Source organism: Thunnus thynnus, chromosome 14 (genome assembly GCF_963924715.1).
Source record: "Thunnus thynnus chromosome 14, fThuThy2.1, whole genome shotgun sequence".
Classification (NCBI taxonomy): Eukaryota; Metazoa; Chordata; class Actinopteri; order Scombriformes; family Scombridae; genus Thunnus; species Thunnus thynnus.
In genome coordinates this window covers 14,992,205-15,012,640 of record NC_089530.1, presented here as the reverse complement: position 1 = coordinate 15,012,640, position 20,436 = coordinate 14,992,205, and the positions used below count along the sequence as shown (strand labels likewise).

At 40.1% G+C, this 20,436-nt stretch overlaps 1 protein-coding gene across 3 annotated transcripts; it reads left to right on the top strand.

The window, feature by feature from the left end:
- The first annotated feature begins 213 nt into the window (after window positions 1-213).
- Window positions 214-18,897, top strand: golga7bb (golgin A7 family, member Bb). 3 transcript variants are annotated; one of them, XR_010931344.1, is made up of 7 exons: window positions 214-290; window positions 5,554-5,679; window positions 6,358-6,510; window positions 10,648-10,749; window positions 13,214-13,422; window positions 18,590-18,683; window positions 18,811-18,897. XR_010931344.1 is itself a non-coding variant. In XM_067610103.1 (5 exons), exons 1-5 carry the CDS (start codon window positions 279-281, stop codon window positions 13,298-13,300), a joined length of 480 nt encoding a protein of 159 aa, XP_067466204.1. In that variant the 5' UTR covers window positions 214-278; the 3' UTR covers window positions 13,301-13,924. The 3 variants fall into 3 exon arrangements, 1 of the variants encoding a protein (XP_067466204.1); XR_010931343.1 differs by having other exon boundaries at window positions 18,781-18,860; XM_067610103.1 differs by lacking the exons at window positions 18,590-18,683; window positions 18,811-18,897 and having other exon boundaries at window positions 13,214-13,924.
- Window positions 18,898-20,436: the final 1,539 nt, after the last annotated feature.

The following is a 20,436-nucleotide window of genomic DNA, read 5'->3' as shown; positions in this document are numbered from 1 at the left end:
GCGGTTTGAAACTTTAACCTTGAGGACTGAAGCTGAGAGCAAATTATTCCCGCTTTATGCGTTATTAGAAATTCATATATGTGATTAGCATAAACATATCTCTCTCTCTTCCTCCGTCCCACTATAACACTCGCAGGCGCGCGCTCACGCACTCTCACGCACCAGCGCTCGTGCGTGCCGTCTTCCTGCCAAGCTGTGTAGTCGCCTTGTCCCGCACAGCACGAGCAAACGGTTGTCGTTTTCAGCACGGGACAGATCCTGCACCCTCTGACTGCAATATGGCGACAGAGGTAAGAAATTCAGCTCTTTTGCTGCCTTTTCCTTTTAGTGTTTTATGAGCAAAACCCGAGAAATGATTTTTTACCTCCGTTTTTTTTCCCTAAGAGATGCAGGTTGTCTATAAAACTGACTGTCTCTGTGGTTGAACATACGATTTCTGTGGCTTATCGTGGTGCGGGTGAATGTTGCCTTAATTCAATGAAAAAAAAACGACTGGACGTGGTAGCAGAGACTAATGTAACGTTATCTTCATCCAGGAGCTTCAGTTTCACTTATTTCCATACAGTTTTAAATGAGCTCTGTAATAGCTAACAGAAATCTTCAGATAGAGAACAAGTTTTTTTTTTCTTTTTTTCCCCAGAAATGATTTTATTCTCACACATTATACAGGAAGAAACTGAGACCAATGTCATTCAGGTATCCAGTAGGCTCAAAGCTGAGGAGACTGATGGAAGTGGTGATGAGATGATGGAGCAGTCAGCACCATGGACAGGGACAGTCTCAGTCGTACTTATAAATTAGCCTGACAAGGCTTCGTCCTCGTATTTTAAATGAACCACATATAGAAGCAGCTTGACCGTCTAGCTACTTGGTGTCATACACCCTTCATGTCTCTTAATAAATGTAGCTGACATGGTTGGCAGCTTTATACAGCACTATACAGTAGATGCTACAGATGCAGAGAGTACATGACTGAAATGGATTTGGTGGTATATAACAGGCAGTGTCACTACTAGTTACTCCAAACAGCAGCAACAGCTCTTGCAGATGTATTTTTAGCCTCATTAAGGGCCAGCAGCACGACTTCCTCTCTGCCTTTGTGTCCTTGGTGATGTCACCATAATGCTGAAGACATATCTGCCTTAGTTATCATAATAATGACTTCAGTAGAGGAGACAGCTATTACTATAGTGTAAGTTTACAGATTACATTCATGTATGCAGTATGTGCTTAAATATATCTGAAAATATCCAATATATGAATGGCGTTTTAATTTAAGTGTGATAATGCTGCAGGTAAAGGTGCAGTGCACAGTAAGCTGGTAGGATTCATGATTGTGCTTTTTTTTTCTGTGCCTGCAAGACATTGGCAGATTGGCTCTGATTTCCTCTGGTGGACTGCCAGTATCCCTGTCCAAGACCCATCAATTACACACACACACACACATGCATGCACATAAACACAGATACACACCCACACAAACACATACAGTGCATGGAACCAGGACAGATTTTATGTCCAAGGCCTATCAATTATCCATGACATATTTAATGTGAACTGGCTGCTGCACTTTGTTACTATCAGTGATTAGAGCAGCCCAGTTTACTTCCTATCCATGCCTTTATATATCCCTCTCTCTCTTTCCCATCTCTCTATTTTATATCTCACTCCATGATATTTACTGTATGCCAAGTCAGCAAATGACCAGGTTAAGTGACTGAGTTACAATCAGCCTGTACTGCAGACTGTGCTGCATCGACGGTCTCTGGATCCATTCTACTACTGCCAGATCTCAGTCCATAGGCTAGCCCTGGCTCGCGTATTATACTGTTGAGGAATAATGTGTTGAAGCAGAGTCATCATCTCAACAGCTGGCACAGGCTCAGCTCTCTACTGAAACAATGTTCCACCTTCTTCCAGGAAAATTTCCTCTTCCAGCTTTGGTCCCACAGTCACTAATCTTCCACCTAGATGTCATGGAAATTTGACTGTTTTGTCAACACTGTCTAAACTTTAATGATTTATAGACCTCTGGCCAGCCCAGCTTGGCAGTAAACATGAAATATTCTGCTCCCAATGGCAGGAAACCAGTTATATTATGAAGGGATGAAAAGAGAGTGCTGACAGTAAGAAACATGCTGAAAGAGCTATGAGAAGAGAATGAAAAGTCTTAACTCCGAGTGTATTCACTGTTCGCGCTGTAATTGTGTGTGTGTGCCCTTTGCGATGTCTGCCCACCGGCTGCACTCACCCATGCTGTCGCTGTGTGTTCCTTCAGTCGGAGTGACTAAACTAGGAAGCATGTCATGGCAATGAGAGTCACACAGACCCACAGGTCCAAGCTGGGGAGACTAATAGGTGGAGAGTACTGCTGTGGGAATAAAAGGATATGACAAAGACACGAAAAGTGATCTTTTTGTAAAACTTCGCATGTTCTTGGTCATGAGAGGTCATTGCTGCAGCATGTGTCAAATTTTACTTTTAATTTAATTGATGTACAGTAGTTTTATTCGTTGTAGTTAGTCTTTTATTTGTCTGCTCAGCCAGTGGCTATTTCTGCTCATGAAACAGGAAATGCATCAGTTTTCGTTCACCAGTAGAATTTTTCCAGGAAAATCCTTCATAATAAAAATTTCATGAACTGCTTATATGCTGAATCCCTGTTATTTCATGCTAATACTGTGCAAAACAGCAATTTACAGTTTATGAAATAGTCTGAGTTTTGTGCATCATTTTGTGCTACATTAGATTTACGTTTCTTGTTGTATTTATAACTCTCTTAACTTAAGAAGTAGGGCTGCAACTAACAATTATTTTCATCATCGATTCATCTGTCAATTACTTTCTCGATTGATCGATTAGTTGTTTGGTCTATAAAATATCAGAAAATGGTGAAAAATGTCGATTACTGTTTCCCAAAGCCCAAGATGATAATTGATTAATCAACCAATCATTGGAGCTCTAGTGAGAAGATTTACCTCTGTAGCCTTTTTTCACTTTGTTTATTTTGCTTCAGTGTGCAAATCAATTTAAACCAGACTAAAAGTGAAGTAAGTTAGTCTATTTTTTAAGATTTGTCGCACATATCTCCAAGTTCATTAAAACCAGCAAAGTGGTGGGTCATGTTTGGACAAATGGATGGACTCAGTGTTTGATTGGAGGCCCTCAGAGAGACATGACTTCTGCCTGCTTTGCTCAGCTGCAAGCTACATGTAGCACAGAGATGTAAGAAAGAGGTCAGTAGGTCACAAACAAGCAAAAACACACTGACGTCCCACTGGCCTGAGCACAGTGACAGTGCAAGGCAAAAGTTGTCGAGTATATGACTCTGGACAGCTCCCAGAACGACCTGTCAACTAAACGTCAGCATCAGTGTTGGTATTCTGCACAAGTCCTCAAGTCTTAGGCAGGGTTTTGTCATTCAGATCCATGCAAAGAGTGATGTGATGCTCCCATTGCTCTTCAATCAAAAACATGATGTTATTATGGAGACACAAAGTAACTAAGTTTATTTTCTTTTATTTTCCTCCTACTTTGTTTCAGTTCATCCATCTCTGTTATTTAAGCTTTTTTTCTTCATTATGTTGCTCATTTTTTCCTTATTTCTTTCATTTCTTTCCTCTTTACTTATTGTCTTCCTTTTTCCTACCATCTTTCTTTCCTTTTTCTTTCCATCTTTCTTCCATTCCTAATTTACTTCTTCCTTTGCTTGATTCTTCCTTTATTTTTTCCCTCTTTCCTTTCTTGTTTGTATCCGTCTGTTTTTATGTCCTTTCAATCTTTTACGCCCCTCTTTCAGTCTTTTTTTCAGTCTTCCTTCCCTCCTTTCCTTCTTTCCCTGCTTTCCTTCTTCAAATGATCTAAAAGCGTGAAAATCCACAAAACCTCCTCTGGCAGCAAAAGTAAAAACTTGAGTAGATTTTACTATTACCAAGACATCTTGAGATCTTGTTTGCAGTTAAACGTTTGAAACTAAAAATATTTGCATCTTCATAGAGTCTGGATTTCTCAACAAAGGAGCTGCTGCTGTCAGCAGGAACGTTGCTGTTCCAGTTGTAGAATGATTATACTGCATCCTCCCAGCCTCTGAAGTTTGTACCGCAAGTACGCAAGTCCAAACTTGGCATATTTGGTACTGAGAAAGGCCCATGGATGTCAAATTGGTTTCAGCCAAAGCTGGGCGAACTCCCTGGGGGCTGGGTCGTGTCACCACGCCACTTCCTGTATCCGTCGTTTCAAATTAATAGCCCTCTAGCATTTCATACACAGTCCAGCCATGTACTAGGTTTTGACCTAGTCTTGTTATATGTCTTAAAACATCTCTGGAGGGGATCTTTAATGAACTGGACTCTCTGCCAGCTTACTTATTACTCTGATAAAAGATTCTCAATCATGTGCTGATAATTGCTTCTATTAATAGAGTGACTTGTTGTTCATCATGATGGCCTGAAGATAGCGAATGGAGGAGGAGGAGAATATTAAAAGCTCAGGCAGACAGAAAGATTTCGTGGCTGTGAGCTGATTTTGGCTGTTAACAGACAGAAATAGCAGCTTGGATGCTATTCTTGGTTGTGAATGATGGACCCAATATAGAGATGAAAAACTGGCACTATACTACAGTATGTCTGCTTACATAGAGATGACTCTCTAGGGCTCATACATGTAAGTAACCTCATAAACACAGCTTCGCTTTCTTTCAGTAATATAGCTAGCCAAACTTTGGCTGAGATACCTTTAGATTAATATGAATAAATATTGCATTCAAAATGCAACAACTTAACACGCTCTGTGAAATACAGACTTTTATTAAAAAAATTTGAGGTGCTGATATGAACACAAACCTTGTCTCTCTCTGTTTCTCACTCTATTCACTTACCCTCTTTTTGTTCATTTCTCTCTCCCTCCATCCACACTTCTAGTGTATCACTAATTACCATCCTCTGGAGGGGAGTAATTTAGATCAGCAGGGGACAAGTTTACACTGGCCCACTTGCTCTCTGCTGTGTGCTTCTCAAGGGAATGGCTGTTTGGGTGTAAAACACACCACTCAACATCAAAGTGCTGTGAAGGGGAGTCTTTCAAAGTGTTAGTGATTACTGCAATTGGGCCTATTGATGCAGGAGGAATGCAGTGAGAGTGCTAACTACGCCTGCACTGCTGTTGACGTAGTGACATGGTACCATTTTCTCTGTGCGTCTATCCCTGCTGCACCTGTAGACAGTAAAACAACTCATAGCTGGCAGGAAATATCGGATAACTCTGTATAACTACTGTACGGGTCATGTAATTGAGAGCTAGAGTGGACTGTAAAGTACAACATTTTGATAATGAGGTATGCTCAAGCTTCTGTTTGATGGTATAAACAGTACAGTGGAAGCCCTTTTACACCCTCACTCTGTTTTGCATCTTACTTGTGCTCATCTTGTATATTAAATCACCATTATTTGTTGTAAAAACACTCTTGAAAAAGCACACAGTGACCTGCTGCTCTAACAAAATATATTTTGGACCTTTAACTGATTTTTTCCCTGTTCTATTTGTTTATGTATTTAGTTCCATAACCTCCAGGAGCTGAGACACAGTGCATCTCTGGTCACAAAGGTGTTTATACAGAGAGACTATAGCGAAGGAACAGTCTGCCGCTTCCAGACCAAGTTTCCCTCAGAGCTTGACAGCAGGGTGAGCACAAATACAAACACACACACACACATACACACACACACACACAAATATCCAGTAAAATGATATGTTGTTCTTGCTCAGCCAAAAGCAGAATAAAAGTGTTGAAATTATCTTAAAACTCCTCTGTGTGCTCAGAGGATAGGTTCATGTTTACTTTTGGGACAAGGAGAGAATGTAATTTTTTTTGATGTGCAACTGTGCTCTTTTCACTTTGCTGCATTAGCATCTGTTAATGTTGTTATGCAGAGATATTATTGTAGACCTGTCTACTAATTAGCATCTGAGGCAGACAGTCCACACTCACACAGAGAGAAACAGGCACAGAGAGAAGCACAGAGGGAGTCAGTGTAAAAATCTGCATCACTTCACTGTAAATGGTCTCCGTCAGAAAAAAAATCCAAAAAAATCAAACCACTACCATTAGCTGTCACAATTCTGAGTAATCTTCTCCTCAAGTTTCTTCATATTCTATAAGTGAGGTGTGCTTCTAAACTGTTTGACAAAGTAGGAGTATTTTGGGTTGAGCAGAATGCAGCTGGTATGTTTGGCAGGCGGTTTTATAGCTGAACAGCTTGCTCCCACAGTTATGCCAGAGCACTTTTCACTTTTGCAGCCCTTGCAGTGTGTGCATGCCTCCATATCTCTACCTGGATGTTTGTTTGTGTATGTAAGTAGATTGAGCGGACCTTGCTTGAGGAGACAGTGAAGACTCTGAACACTTACTATGTGGAGGCCGAAAAAATCGGAGGTCAGTCTTACCTGGAAGGATGTCTGGCTTGTGCGACGGCTTACATCATCTTCCTCTGCATGGAGACACGCTATGAGAAGGTAATAAACTTGTACACACCTACATGACAGCACACTTAAAGTACAACTTGTACTACAGCAATGTTAACCTATACAAAAAAAAGTTCATATTTAGGCAAAGATTTGTTTCATTCAGAGCTTGTTTTGATATGGTTACTCACCATCTTGGTGTTTTCACAACTGAAATGATCATTATTCCAGAGAGCACAGTCTCATAAGAAGTCTGTTTGTGCGACTTTGACCTACTGAGAATTAAAGAGCAAACCTGATGGGAACAGCTCTCATTAGTTCAGGGAAACACCTTGAATAGGTTGCCCTTCTGTCACACAGCACACACATTACCAAAGAAATTACCAATTACATTCACACCCACAGGCAATTTAGAGTCTTCATTTCACCTGTCCTACCTATTAAATATCTTGGATGTCTTTGGACTGTGGGAGGAAACCAGAGCATCTGGAAGAAACCCACTTAGACACTGAGTGAATGTACACACGCAACACATAAAAGCCCCAGCAGGCCAGCAGCTTCCAACCCAGGATGTTCCTGCTGTTAGGCGATAGTGCTAACCACTTGGCCACTGTGCTGCCATAATAAATATTCAATTATTACATAATTTTAATATTGTAATATTAATGACGTGAAGTTAATGGAATCAATCAGAATCCTCTTTGTTGAAAGACAGTGAAGTAGAAAACTTCCATTTTTGTAGAGATGATTATTTCAGCTTGACTATTATTCATCAACAGCTGGTTATTATAAACTCCATTGCCCATCCGCAGGACTTATTTATTGCCATATTTGTCCATTTTTATGAAAACCAGCTCTCTCTCTCTCTCTCTCTGAAACACACGAAAGCATTCAGTTCTGTGTTCTAATGCACTCTGGCTCTTTGAGGTCAGAACACAGTTATTTACACCCACTCACACAGGGCAGCAGAGCCAAAAAGCAGGAGATACGATCTGATTCTCTCTTGCACAATGCTCCCCTCAGCTGTCTGTCCACTCACTTTTAAAACCCGCTCTAAATCCCGTACCTGTGTGCCGGTGGGCAAGGCATAGCATGCCAACGGTAACATGACATCTACCTTCAGCGCAACCAAAATGTCCATCCTGAGAAAGGGCAGGTGATAAAACCTCTCGGCGGCTGTGTTGCTGCTTGTCGCTCACTGAGATAGAACAAGAACACACGCATACATAACGCAACCACATACACCGTGAGTTTGATTTATGCTCTTGTGACTGTGTATGTAACTGCCAGTGTTTTAGGTAAAGCTGGAGTGGCGTGAAGTCCATGCATGCCTCGCTGTTCTGATCTCTGTCACCCACAACCTTCATCTCACTAGTCTTGTTGTGTTTCATAAACATTTCTTTATTGAAGCGATACAGAGGTACTGGGAGCTGACCAAGAAGCACAAAATGCTTATTGCAACGTCGAAGCCATGCAGAAATGGCGTGGTCTCAGGCTCCTTTCATCTTTCTGTCAGCTGGGTGCTGAGATGCTATCAGGCCCACAGGAAAGATGTTTATTTACTTGTTTAACTTGGCTGAATGATGTTCTGACTGATGACAATCAAGTATACCCACCCAAGTTGATGCTGTGCATGCGCATTATGTGTGTCCGGCTGATAAAGAGGCCACACAACCAGCGAGCGAGGATCAGTGTGCATATTCATCGGAGCACCCAGAGCCTGTGATGCTTACATCTCACCCTATCAAAGGACACTGATTGCTCCCAGCATGTCAGAACAGATACGTGTGCACACAAGCATTCATAAAGCTTCCCCAATACATAGTACGTGCCCTCGTATCTGCAATTTTTCTTCTTGTATTATTCACAAGAATGTGGCTCTACATATGGGGCTTACACACATCATTCCCTTTATATGGCACTTGGTGACATAAACAATCTTCATTTTAGCAGAAGAATACACAATCTTGGCATGCATGTGAAACCGACTGTGACACCTTTGCTGCGCAGGCGATATACACACACTCACAAGGCTTTTCCCAGAGGGGCTGTCACACACATGCCGGTACAACAGAGGCACAGCTTGGATACTTGACTGTCATATTTTTACGCTGAAGAGGACTGAGCTGCCCTGAGACCTCGCTAGCAGTGAAAGGATTGGCCTTTTCCCCGGACCACGATAAACCTATTAGTCAGGGCTCTGCTCTGTGTGTCTCTGCTTCCTTTCTATGATGTTTGGTTCTCTTTGATGGAGTTTTTAACAAAACACACCGTTCATATTGCGTTAAGAAATTTGCGGACATCGTTCCAACCTAAATATTGATTGCTTTCTGCTGAGGTGTTCTTGACATAGATCTGACTGATTTAACACAGCACAATGGAGCAAACCGCTGCCTTTTGATGGCTTCTTCTATGGCATTTCACTGAGGAATTTTATTTCTTGTTCATAACATTTTCCAGACATTTCCCAACAAAAGTCTCTTCTTCTTCCAGTTGAAGACAGAAAGAAGTATTTGTGACTGTTGTGTGGTTTAGTCTCCGTTAGTAGGGGTCACTATATTAGCAGCTGTGCCTGCAGCTGTAGCAGGCCTTTGACATCCCAGAGGAGTGCTGCTCAGTGTGTTGCACGGTCTCTATTGTTTTAATCTCTCAAGGCTGAGTACTGCAGTGACCTTTAGTGAACTCGCAAAAGAGGATGTGCATGTGTCATGTTCAATAAATCAGCTCAGGAATTCACAGAAGTGTTTCATACAAATACATCATCTGTAAAGGATACTTGTGGCTTATTACAGTTTGGATCCTATTATTGTAGTTTTCTACTTATGATGACGCCAAGTTAATTGCTGAGATCACAGAACAAGATGCACAAGTGGTCAGAGGATTAGACTCAAGTTGTAATAAAGCAATTTTTTCCTGTAATACATAATACAATACACAGTTTGTGATGCTGTAATTTTTGCTGATGTTGCTATTATACTGATGTGTGTTGTTTTAACAAAGACAGACAGATGTGCAAACAATTGCACCTCCGTTGTGGGAGTGGTGACAGCCTTTTCAGTGTACATGAGGCCCAGTGGAGCGTGGTTTAGCTGATTGACATGGTTAGGCAGATTTTAGGAGAGGCATGGCACATCAGCATTGTTGCTGTCCACAGAGGCATAGCCCAGGCTGAATAAGCTGCTCTAATAATGCCACTTTAGCTAATAGCTGTCTTTTTAGCATGACCGGCCATCAGTCAGCAGTCATTCGGTTGCTATCAGCAGCAACTTGGGACTAGGTCACAGTGTTTAGGTTTTTTTAAATACTCATACTTCTCTGCTCTCCAGGGCAAACTATGTTAGTGTGTGTGTGTGTGTTTGGTTATAATGCGTATGAGAATGTATACAGGCATGCTTGTTTGAATTTGTTTGCCAAGGCATGGTCTGAACTTACTGCTCAGCTTCACTCCACTGCTGCTCTGTGGTTTTTGCACAGTTGATGCAATACTCACTTGCAAAGCTGAGAAATAAGTCCAGTGCCAATGCAATCTAAATAAACTGTCCACTTCACATTTTCGAGTGTTTCCAAATTGCCCCGACAGTTAACCAAGGCATGACATTTAGCCTGAGAGAGCCATCTTTGGAATTAGGAACTAAAGCTTCCAAATGGAAAACTTCAAAACGAGAAAAGCTCATGCTCGTCAATTTTAGTAATTCAATTCATACAGCATTGCTTGACATGAGCGGCTTGGAACTATGTATAAAAATAACTGCTGTACTTAGAGCATAATGGAATTACTTTGAGTTTAGATTATAATGTTCAGGAAAAATAAAGACGGGCAATGACTTGGGGAGAGTCAGTATCATATGCCGTATGCTAACTATGCACAGGACTGCAAACTCATTTCTTCCATTTTTCATTTTTTCCACCCATGACAGCACAGGAGGAGGTTGAAGTTGTTGCAGCCCTGCCCATGTTTAGCTTCATTTAGGTATGTGGTTATTACATGTAACACAGGGAGACTTTGAAAGGTGATATGCAGATAATTGATCCCCAGCTGGAATTTCTGTTCAGATTTTTCTCTCCTACATGTTCTGCCGGTTTTTTAGGTTCTTCTTGTGCCTCCAATGGTTCTAATCAAATCTGGATTATCTCTAGATGTACCTCTGTCCTTTTCTAACCCCTCTCTGCCTCCCTGTTTCATTCCAGGTGCTGAGGAAAATATCTGGCTACATCCAGGAGCAGAATGAGAAGATCTATGCTCCTAGAGGTCTGCTGCTCACAGACCCCATAGAGAGAGGAATGAGAGTTGTATCCTTCAGTCGTCTACTGCTGCTCTCCTGTTCAACTGTGCAACAAATAAGCAGAGGATAAAGGCTCAAGCAAGTCAGATATATAGAAGACTGATGGGAGGTAGCAGGAGTTTAGAGGTCATAGAAACCAGTTTGGTCACCAGTTAGAATCCTTAGAACTGCTAGAAACATCTGGGTTGGGTAAATGAATGAGAAACACTCTCCTCCTCCTCTTCATAAATTACCATCAAGATGCCCTTGAACATGGCACTTAAACTCCAGCTGCTGCAGAGGAGCTCTTCAATGGCCAACTATCATTCCTAGGAGTGATTTGAAGCAAGACAGGCCTGAAAAAGCATGCAGTCAAATGCCCTTTTGATAGGAAAAGGTGAACAAAACAGGGTGATATGGTGAATCAGCAGCCTGAGGTGTGTATGCACCTATGACATTGTTTTGTCTGTTTGGACATCTCAAGCCATCTTCCTCTGTTTTATCATTCTAAAATAAGATTAAAACTCTTCAGGCTCATTGCACTGTATGTTCTTTTATATTTGAGTTACTGTGTTTATTTTAGATGTAGCCAGAGGCATGATTCAGCATAGTTCCTGTAGTCAGGAAGAGACAGAGAATGCGTCCAGTAGACCATCACACAGACCTGGCCCAGACTAGCTCAAAGAACGGGCTCCAAGTCACAGGGCCAACCTACTACCAACACTTATTAGTCAATACACTCCGACACAATATGGCCTCTGTTTGAGACAGAGAAAAGTCCTGTGAGAGACCTCATTCTCCCAAACAGAAGAATGTGTCTCACATGTATGTCTTTTTTCATGTTAGTATGATCTCCTACCCTGAACACTGACATATGTTTTTATCATTAAGGACAAACTGAGTCAATGAATTCTTACACTGAATTCTGGTTTTGCTTCCTATCATCAGGCGATGGCTATTATTTCATCTTGAGTGCAGATAAAGCTTAGTGCAGACTTTATGTGTTTTGCTGTGGTTTGCTTGTTCAAGACAAATGTTAGAGATCTGGGAAACCCCTTGAGTCATCTTGACCTTTTTGAAACAAGTTTGACAAAGATGATGATTATGATACTTTATTGTCAGATCAAGTCTGAAATTTTTCTTGCATCACAGGAGCTCCACTTGCAACATCACAGAAAAGTCAAAAATTAAGAAGAGAAACAAAGATACATACATTTAACGTAACATTATAATCACAGAAGACAATATTCAAGGCCCTTCAGTGTACACTTGGTCTGGGATTAAGCTCCATATTTACTTTTAGGACTGACTGTTGTACAAAACAGTGCTTCAGTCTAACTTTATTAAAATGTGGAAACCTGTATCTCCAGTTTGATGGTAACAATTTGTATTAACTGTTCAGGACATGGTTGGGGTCAGAGACAATGTTGTTGGCCAGCCTTAATATGTTATTATGGTAGGCTGATTCATAGTCAATCATAGTCTGGCCTACAATCTTTGAGCAGGTTTTCATTTGGTGGAGCAGTTTCGACTTTAAAGTAGTGGACAAACACTTGTACCATGTAGTATTACAATATTGTAGAACACTCATAATCACAGAAGTAAAAAACAAAAGAAGAATTTGTCTACTTGTGCCAAAAGACCTTAGGCGATAAAGAAAATAAATTCTTTGTTTTGTCTTTTTGCAGACAGATTCAATGCGGTCTTTCCAGGATAACAGATGGTCTATCATTACACCCAAGTATTTGTATGAAAATACCCACTTGATTTTTTCATTATGGATAACAATAGGAACTTTATGAAAGTCAGATGGTGAACCAAATACAATTTCTTCCATTTTCTTTGTGTTAATCTCAAGAGCATTATTATGACTCCACTCGACCACTTTGTTCACGCCATGTTGGTGCAGCCCAGACCTGCCTTACTTACTTAACAGAGATAGCTGTATCATCAGAATACTTGAGAATGTATTGATTTTGTGTATCTGTACGGCAATCGTCGGTATAAAAAGTGAAAAGCATGGCTGAACTGACACAGCACAGGGGTCCCACTATTGGTTGTGATGGTAGATGAAAGGGTTTGATTTTATCATTGCCGCAAACGAGATACATTTATAGTAATGATGGAGAAGGAGGGAAACAGACACACAGTGATTTTACATGTTTTTGGTGAATATTACAAGCAGTGGATTCAAATTCACTATAGTGATAAGTATCATCTTGTCTGACATCAGTTGTGCCAGTTATACACCCCAAAATCAACATAACAACGGTTTGGGACAAAAAATGTTTTTTAGAGTGTTCAGCACAGCAGTTTTAGATTTTAAAAGTCTTGTATTCCGCTGTAGTTCCAAGCAGATAAGTGAACAGAAAGGGTTCAGACATTTCAGGATCCTTGGCTGTTGTTGTGATTGTGGAATTGAACCTCCAACGCTTCCTGCACTTTCTCAACCTTGTATTGTAGCATTCTCTCCTTGACATTTGTGTCCTCAGCTGGAGATCAGTGTGTTTGAGGACCGGGGCTCAGGCAGCTCCAGTCCCAGCAGCAGCATGTCGTCGGCAGGAAGCAGCGCTCGGTGACTGGAGGGGCAGCGCCAGGCTTACGGGTACCACCACAGGGGCAGCGGGACTCTTACCAACATCCGCATGCTGAAACATGAGAGCACCAGGTTCTAAGACAAGTGGAGAGAGAAAGCGAGGAGGTGATCCACAGCATTCACACTCCCTGCTGGGGCCTACAATGTCCCACCTCGAGAACAGGAGCTGGCTTACTCATACACACTGGATATGCAACAGAATAAACACAAACGCAACAGAACCCACATGTAGGCTGTAGGCACATGTCCAGAGTGTCTGTGAGTGAATATCATTCACTCTCCAAGAACTATCCAAACCAAAATAATCATAACTTATTTTGTTCCACTTTTTCCACTCACCTTTTCTCTCATTCCATCACGTCTGTTTCCATGAATCAGACCATCTCTGTGTTATAGTTGATTCAGCAGGCTTAGCCCAGATCAGACTGGACATCAATGCTTTATTGTTTTCAGAGGGGTCACTATCACTACGTCTATCTGCTGACGCACTGGCAACGTAGTTTGCAGTCTGTGCTGTAGTGCGGTCAGTCTTCTCTATAATCCAATTTGAATTTCATTCCTTGGTATTTTTTTATATTAAAATTATATTTGAATTCTTAATGCTCAAATTTAGGCAATTATTAATATGTACTATGTACGTATACACTGTATACACAGGCTTATACTTTGCCAATATCACTATCAGCCTGTGGTTGTTATAAGTTCTGTCCACTAGAGGACACTCCAACATTACCAATAGCGTTCTTGCTAAGTAATAATTAAGCGTAGACACAGCATAGTGACATTACGTTAGCACATTAAACGTTAAATTGTGATTCAGTCAGACTCAGAAAACTTTATGGTTCATCAGCCGTGACAAAAGCATTTCGTTTTCACATGTGGGTAGGCCAAGGCGAGAATGGCGAGATTCGCTAACGCTTGCTAACACATTTATAAAAATTTCAGCATTCGATTAGTATTCATTTTTTTACTATTCAATTTATATTCGACTCCCACATTTAGTTCCAACAACCCTAATGTGTTGCAACTCTGAAATCCGGAGGGAAGAAAATGAAACAGCTTCCTGAGAGACCCAATGTTCTCTAGTCTCGCTGAATGAATGCATGCATGTCAGGTGGTCAGGGTCAAGCCGCTTTGAATGCTGGCAAATTGGGCCTGCTGTGGTATGGCTTGGTTCAATGCTCTGTTCACATGCATTTGGCTCCAGTATCAAACAGCTAACAGAGAGCACCTTGGATTATTTATCCTACTCTTTCACAGCAGTGGATACTGGTGATCCACATCACAGCTGTAGGTCACACTCCTACGCACACACTCTATCTTTTCTACATACACGCATACAGATGCACACAACCATTACCAAGCACTTATACGGACACATACTGGTTAGGGGACATGCACGCACATGTATACACACAGCTGTGGCTAGTGGCCATGGGTTCTTTCACACACACAGATTTTGGCAGAAATAGACTCGACCCAGCCAGACAATATTCTCTGTGGTCTCAGCTCATTGCGAACGCAAGCAAACCCATGCTGGTTTCTCTGGTTGTGTGTATCTGGTGTGTAGTGTGTGTGTGTGTGTGTGTGCGTGATATCAATTCCAGTCTTCCCTAGTGTGAGATGAAAGCTAATCATTAAGGAGACGTCAAACAGCAAAGATCAGTTCCCTAAATGAAAAATGAACACTCTCTTGACACATTTTTGTCAACGTTGTTATCGCCACAGCTGCTTAATATACATAAGCCAGTATTGGTGTTAATGACAGGAGTGCGTGTGTTTGTATATGTAGGTGTGTGTTGGAGAATTAGTTTAAAATGAGTTTAAAACATGAAACTTTTTTAGTCCATCTATGTGGCTCTCAAACCAGATGCTGATTACTTTTAAATTTTGCAAAATTTGCAAAATCAAAACGGTAGTGATTAAAAAGACAAAGAGTATATTGTTGCTGACATGCACACAACTCAAAATGCAAATAAAACTTGCTCAAAAAAGCAATAAAATAAAACAGGATTTCAGAGATGTTGATGCAGATGGTCTAAAACCTCAGACCAGAAATATATCTATCATCAAAAGCCTGTTTATCATTGCCAGCCATCATTTCTCAGTTTTGTATCATCAGGAAATATAGTAATCAGTTTATGGTGTGTCAGTGAATCACTGCTGTAGCACCCTCTAGGGTCGGCCTGAGGACATCCTCTTCTTTTAGCTTCCAAAAAAGAACACACAAAAGATTGAGTTCAAAGACAAAGTTATATGATTCATATCACTTCTAAAAGGATACAGTAATTTAAATGTATCTGAAGCTCTTTAATGAAACCTAATATTCATCAAACACTACTTATTTACAATACTGCACTACTCTTCAGTTATCCTAACACAATATCTGCACACATTTATGCAGCCTGAGGGGCATAAAATGTATCTTATTTTGTGGGAAATAGTGTCTCCTGTGTGACTCAAATGTGTGGAGGTTGTTGAAAGAAAAGATGATCAGTATGTAGCAAAACTGCTGATGCCAGTAGACAGCACACCCACACAACATCTAACAAAAGACAAGACTTCTGAAAAAACTTCTGTCTGCATATTTTATTTATGTTGCCACAGTCTTCTTCTTCCTTTCAACCATTTTCCATGTTGTTTTCTTTAATCTTGTCTCATAACATGATCTCTTAATTAACTCTGGGAGTGTCGCCCTTTGCCTTTGCTTTAGCCACATAAGCTACAAGCAAACCCTCAGCAGAGCCCCTGCTTTGAAACCAGCCTTGTATAGTTTTACCACAAGATAAAGTTAAACTTTTCACTGAAAAGTCATTGAAGGTTTTTTTTTTGTTTCTCATCTATAAAAATTGTCCAGTGAAAAGTTTAATTTCAACATTTTACTACCCGAATGACAAACATTTTACCACAGCAGTTCAGTTGTGCTTGTGTTCAGCCTCCTGTGCTTTTGATGCCTTCATGTTTCATCCCAATGGAATGGATACCCGACCTGGAGCTGATGGACTGACCAATTTAAAATGACTCAACACTGCCAATAAGCAAATAAAGGAGCTCTATGGACAATGTATAAAGAAAAAAAAAACAACGAGTGTATATGATCTGTACAGGAGAAGAACTTTACTGAACATGCTTGTCAATGTTTATCCACGCTGAGTTTGTGGAGTGTAAAGAAGAGGAAAGAAATGCCATAATACTATTTAATTCCAAAACATCACTTTGCTCAATATAAGTCCCTAAACACATTTTTAATGTTTTGATATTCTCTCTAAATTGGGCATCAAGTGAAAGAGCAGCCATGAAAGCATATTGTCTGTATAGCTGTGAGCTGCTGTGTAGTATCTTCAGTATGATGAAGGTTGATTATGTAGCTTATGACATTGTTAATAATAATAACGATGTCAGTTAATTTGGTGGAGGTAAACAGAGAGGTGATGATGTGCCAAATTCATAGGTGGAAATTCTTAAAAGGAATACTTTGACATTTTGGGAATTATGCTCATACGTTTTCTTATGAGTAAGATGAGAAGATCAATACTACTCTCATGTCTGTACAGTAAACATGAAGCTACCATGAACAACCAGTTATTGTAGCTTAGCTTAGTATAAACCTGGTAATACTGTGAATTGACATTTTTACACTTCTGTTTTTATACAGATTAAACTACAAATGAGATGTAACATGTAAATTAGTTACCTTTAGAAGTGCTCATAGGCAAATCCTGTTACATTTTAGCAGATTCCTCCAGTCTTTATGCTCTGCTAAACTAACTGATGGAAGAAGTACACAGATCCTTTATTTTAGTAAAAGTAAAGTAAGTATGATGCACTTACTGCACTAGACTTATAAACAAAACTTAGAAAAACTTAGAAAATACTTGAAGCAGATTGATTTGGCTGGAATATTTTTACTGCACTGGAGGGTTCTTTAAATGGTTTTGAGAAATTAAGGAGGTAGACTTCAATTAGAGACTAAAATGACTTGATGAGGATATTTTTTGCAGGGAACAACTGCATCATCATTTGAAATGTGATCATATGTTTTGTATGAAAAATCTTATGACATATCATCATAATGAATATGATCAATGATAAATGATGATTAATACCTCTGAAATGTAGTGGAGCAGAAGTACAAATACCTAAAAATTGTATTTAAGTACAATACTTAAACTAACTATAATCATCTAATTATCAGCAGGAAAGTGAATGAGCATTTGCCAAAATGTCGAACTATTCCTTTAAGACTGCGAGGAGACAGAAGCACTGTGTGCCGGCATTAAAGGCATTAATATGTAGCTTGTCCTTTCAGGAATGACCTCTTTGATTAATGACGACAACCAGGGGAGTGAAGATTATGAAAACTATGAAAAGATGTGCATTGACATACAAATACATTATTATGTAGTAGCTTAAACTTTGACCCACTATCACACTGGCTGTCAAGATAACCTCTGTGCCAAAACATGTCTTTGGAAAAGACAATGAGATATAAAGCTTGTGGGTCAGGTGGTGATGTACAGTATAGTCCATTTCAGTATGTAAATTCTCACGCCATATATTTATCTCTGTACTGTATATGAGAGTGCAGCCAGTTTGTTCAGATACGTGGAGTCATCAGTGAGCTCTGATATGTATATTAAACTGTTTCTAGTGAGAGATTATTCATAGTGCAATATGATGTCTTCCTAAAAATATAAAAGACAATATATAGAGTCTTGGTACCAGCCTCTTTGAGTGCTTGCTTGAGTTCTGAGCTGTTTTGGCTCGGGCAGACTAATACTGCATTGATGTTTAATACTGCATGATTTGTGTGTAAACAACGTGAGTACCAGAGGATGAGAAGTGAAATCCCTGATCAACAAAGTCGGTCCCTCAGTTGTGCTGCTTAGAAAGAGGAATTTGTATCTTATCTTGATGCTATTTATGTGTTTACATAGATTATTTACATATTAATTGAAATGGATTCATGTATATTTTTTTTTCTCAAAGCTGATTATTATTTGAAACTCGAGGAGAAAAGTTTCAAATGCCTCCAAGAGATAAATAAAGTATCTCATAAAGTTGATGGGAAAAGACTGAGTTATTGTGACTGCAGGCTGACTGCCGCTATCTAAGCAGGTTTGATTTATGTTGTTGCTGAGAAACTGGATGCATACTGCGTCTCTGCTCTGAGTTCATATGAGGTCGATGTTGGGCGCTCTCTCTCTCTCTCGCTCTCTGTGTCTCTCTCTCTTGCTCTCTCAATGTGTCTCTCTCGCTCTTTCTTTCTCAGTCACGCACATCAGGAAAATCGAGGGAAGGGAACTCCACACTGAAGCCGTGTCATCTCACCTGGGGACAGGATCTCCAGGTTGTCGGTACTGCAGGTAAAATCCATGTTCAATAAGGAGAGATCATTTGAAAGTGAATAACAATGTTTATTGAGATTAGCAACATGGTAAGATCTTTTGTTTTTGCGATTAGACTACATCATTGTGAATCCTCTTCATAAAGTGTAGGCCCATATGAAGATGGGAGGCAGGAAAGGATCCCCTGGAGTCTAGACGCTGGTGGTAGTGGAATGGAGCCAGCAGATGATTGATGGAAGCTGAGTCTCCCTGGATATCATGGAGGTCATGGAGGTGATGGGGAGGAGAATATATATATATATATATATATATATGTATGATATTTAAAGAACGGTATCAAGGGTCTGATTGTCATCGGAGTGTATATTGTGAATGTACTGTAGGGATTTTGACAGCGTGGGAAAGCGACATTCATCCATCAATGAAACAAGACAATGTGAGGGAAGAGATCTTCCTTATTGAACTTTCACCAAAGCTTCATGAAAATCAATTAATCTAGTGTTTAGTCTTAAAATCTTACTGACACTGACAGATTATCCTCTTTTGAGTTGATTTGGCAAATGTATTGGACAACATTTGCCTCTTTACACATCAAAGAGATACAGAGGAACATTAACATTCACATGTAGTCTAGTGTCCCCAGTCCTTACCCAAATTCAATATTCACTTTCCTTGTAGCTCAGTAAAGTTAGAGTTTGAGAAACAAAAACAGTAAGCTGAAAGATGCTGTAAAGCTCTGTGGAGATTTGAGCTGTTTTCTGTGGATTCATCACTATGAAAGACCCCCTTTTGCATATAGTCATGATCCATTTTTAAAACAAAAATGTTGATTATAGCAGCTTTAAGCTTACAGGGTTGTGGTTTTTATAATGCATTTCTTCATGTATTTATTCACTCAGAATGATTGGTTTCCCCTCAGATTTGCAGGGGAAATTACGTCATGTATGTCATTTATGTGGTATAAAGATCTTTGCTCAGATCTCACCAGTAAAACAGGGTCAATCCACATTTGTTAGGTTAGATCAAAACCTGGGCATAACTGATAAGGATCTATATCTCTGTGCTATTTATATACCCCCAGTAGATGCTTAGTCTCCGTTGTCTGCCACACCAACCGTCACCCATCGGAACAAGCTTGACTCTGAAATAAATGAAAGTGGCAGAGAGGGAGTGCATCTCTGGCGGGCCTTTAGGCCTGTACATATTTAACGGTAGGTTCAGAGGGGAGATTCACATACTCCACAGCTCTTGGGTCTAGTGTAGTAGACTAAGCAGTCCCTGACATGGACCCCTCCACTATCAGTGCATTCACTGTCAGACAGCAATCCCCCTTTTCAGACCACAACCAAATACATGTATTCTTTAAACTCTAAGCTGAATGACATATGACCAAAATCACTATGCCCCTAGCAGAGATTGTGTAAAGAAGGTCATTGATGATGTCAGTATGATATTTCATAAGGCAACTATTAAAGCTGACCTTATAAAACAAAAATGGAGGCCTGTTAAAAGACAAAACGCTGACAAATGGTTTGATCAAGAATGCAATCCATCAGAAAAGAAAATGAAAAACAGTGCCAACCAAACAACCCAAATTTTTAAGAAATTTTAAGCAAATATAAATGTACAATTAGGAACAAAAAACAAAATTATACCCACATGAGACATGACGATATTGAGAATGCCATTAATCAAAATCAATTGTGGGATATGTGGGACAACTTCAACACAAAGCAACCACAAGCATTACCCATCCAAAATGGTGACATCT

Bases quoted from the DNA above. Each gene is read 5' to 3' on its own strand.
- golga7bb (XM_067610103.1), top strand. The intron at 6,511-10,647 runs GTAATAAACTTG...GTTTCATTCCAG, and splicing joins TGGAGACACGCTATGAGAAG to GTGCTGAGGAAAATATCTGG. The intron at 10,750-13,213 runs GTATCCTTCAGT...TTGTGTCCTCAG, and splicing joins TAGAGAGAGGAATGAGAGTT to CTGGAGATCAGTGTGTTTGA.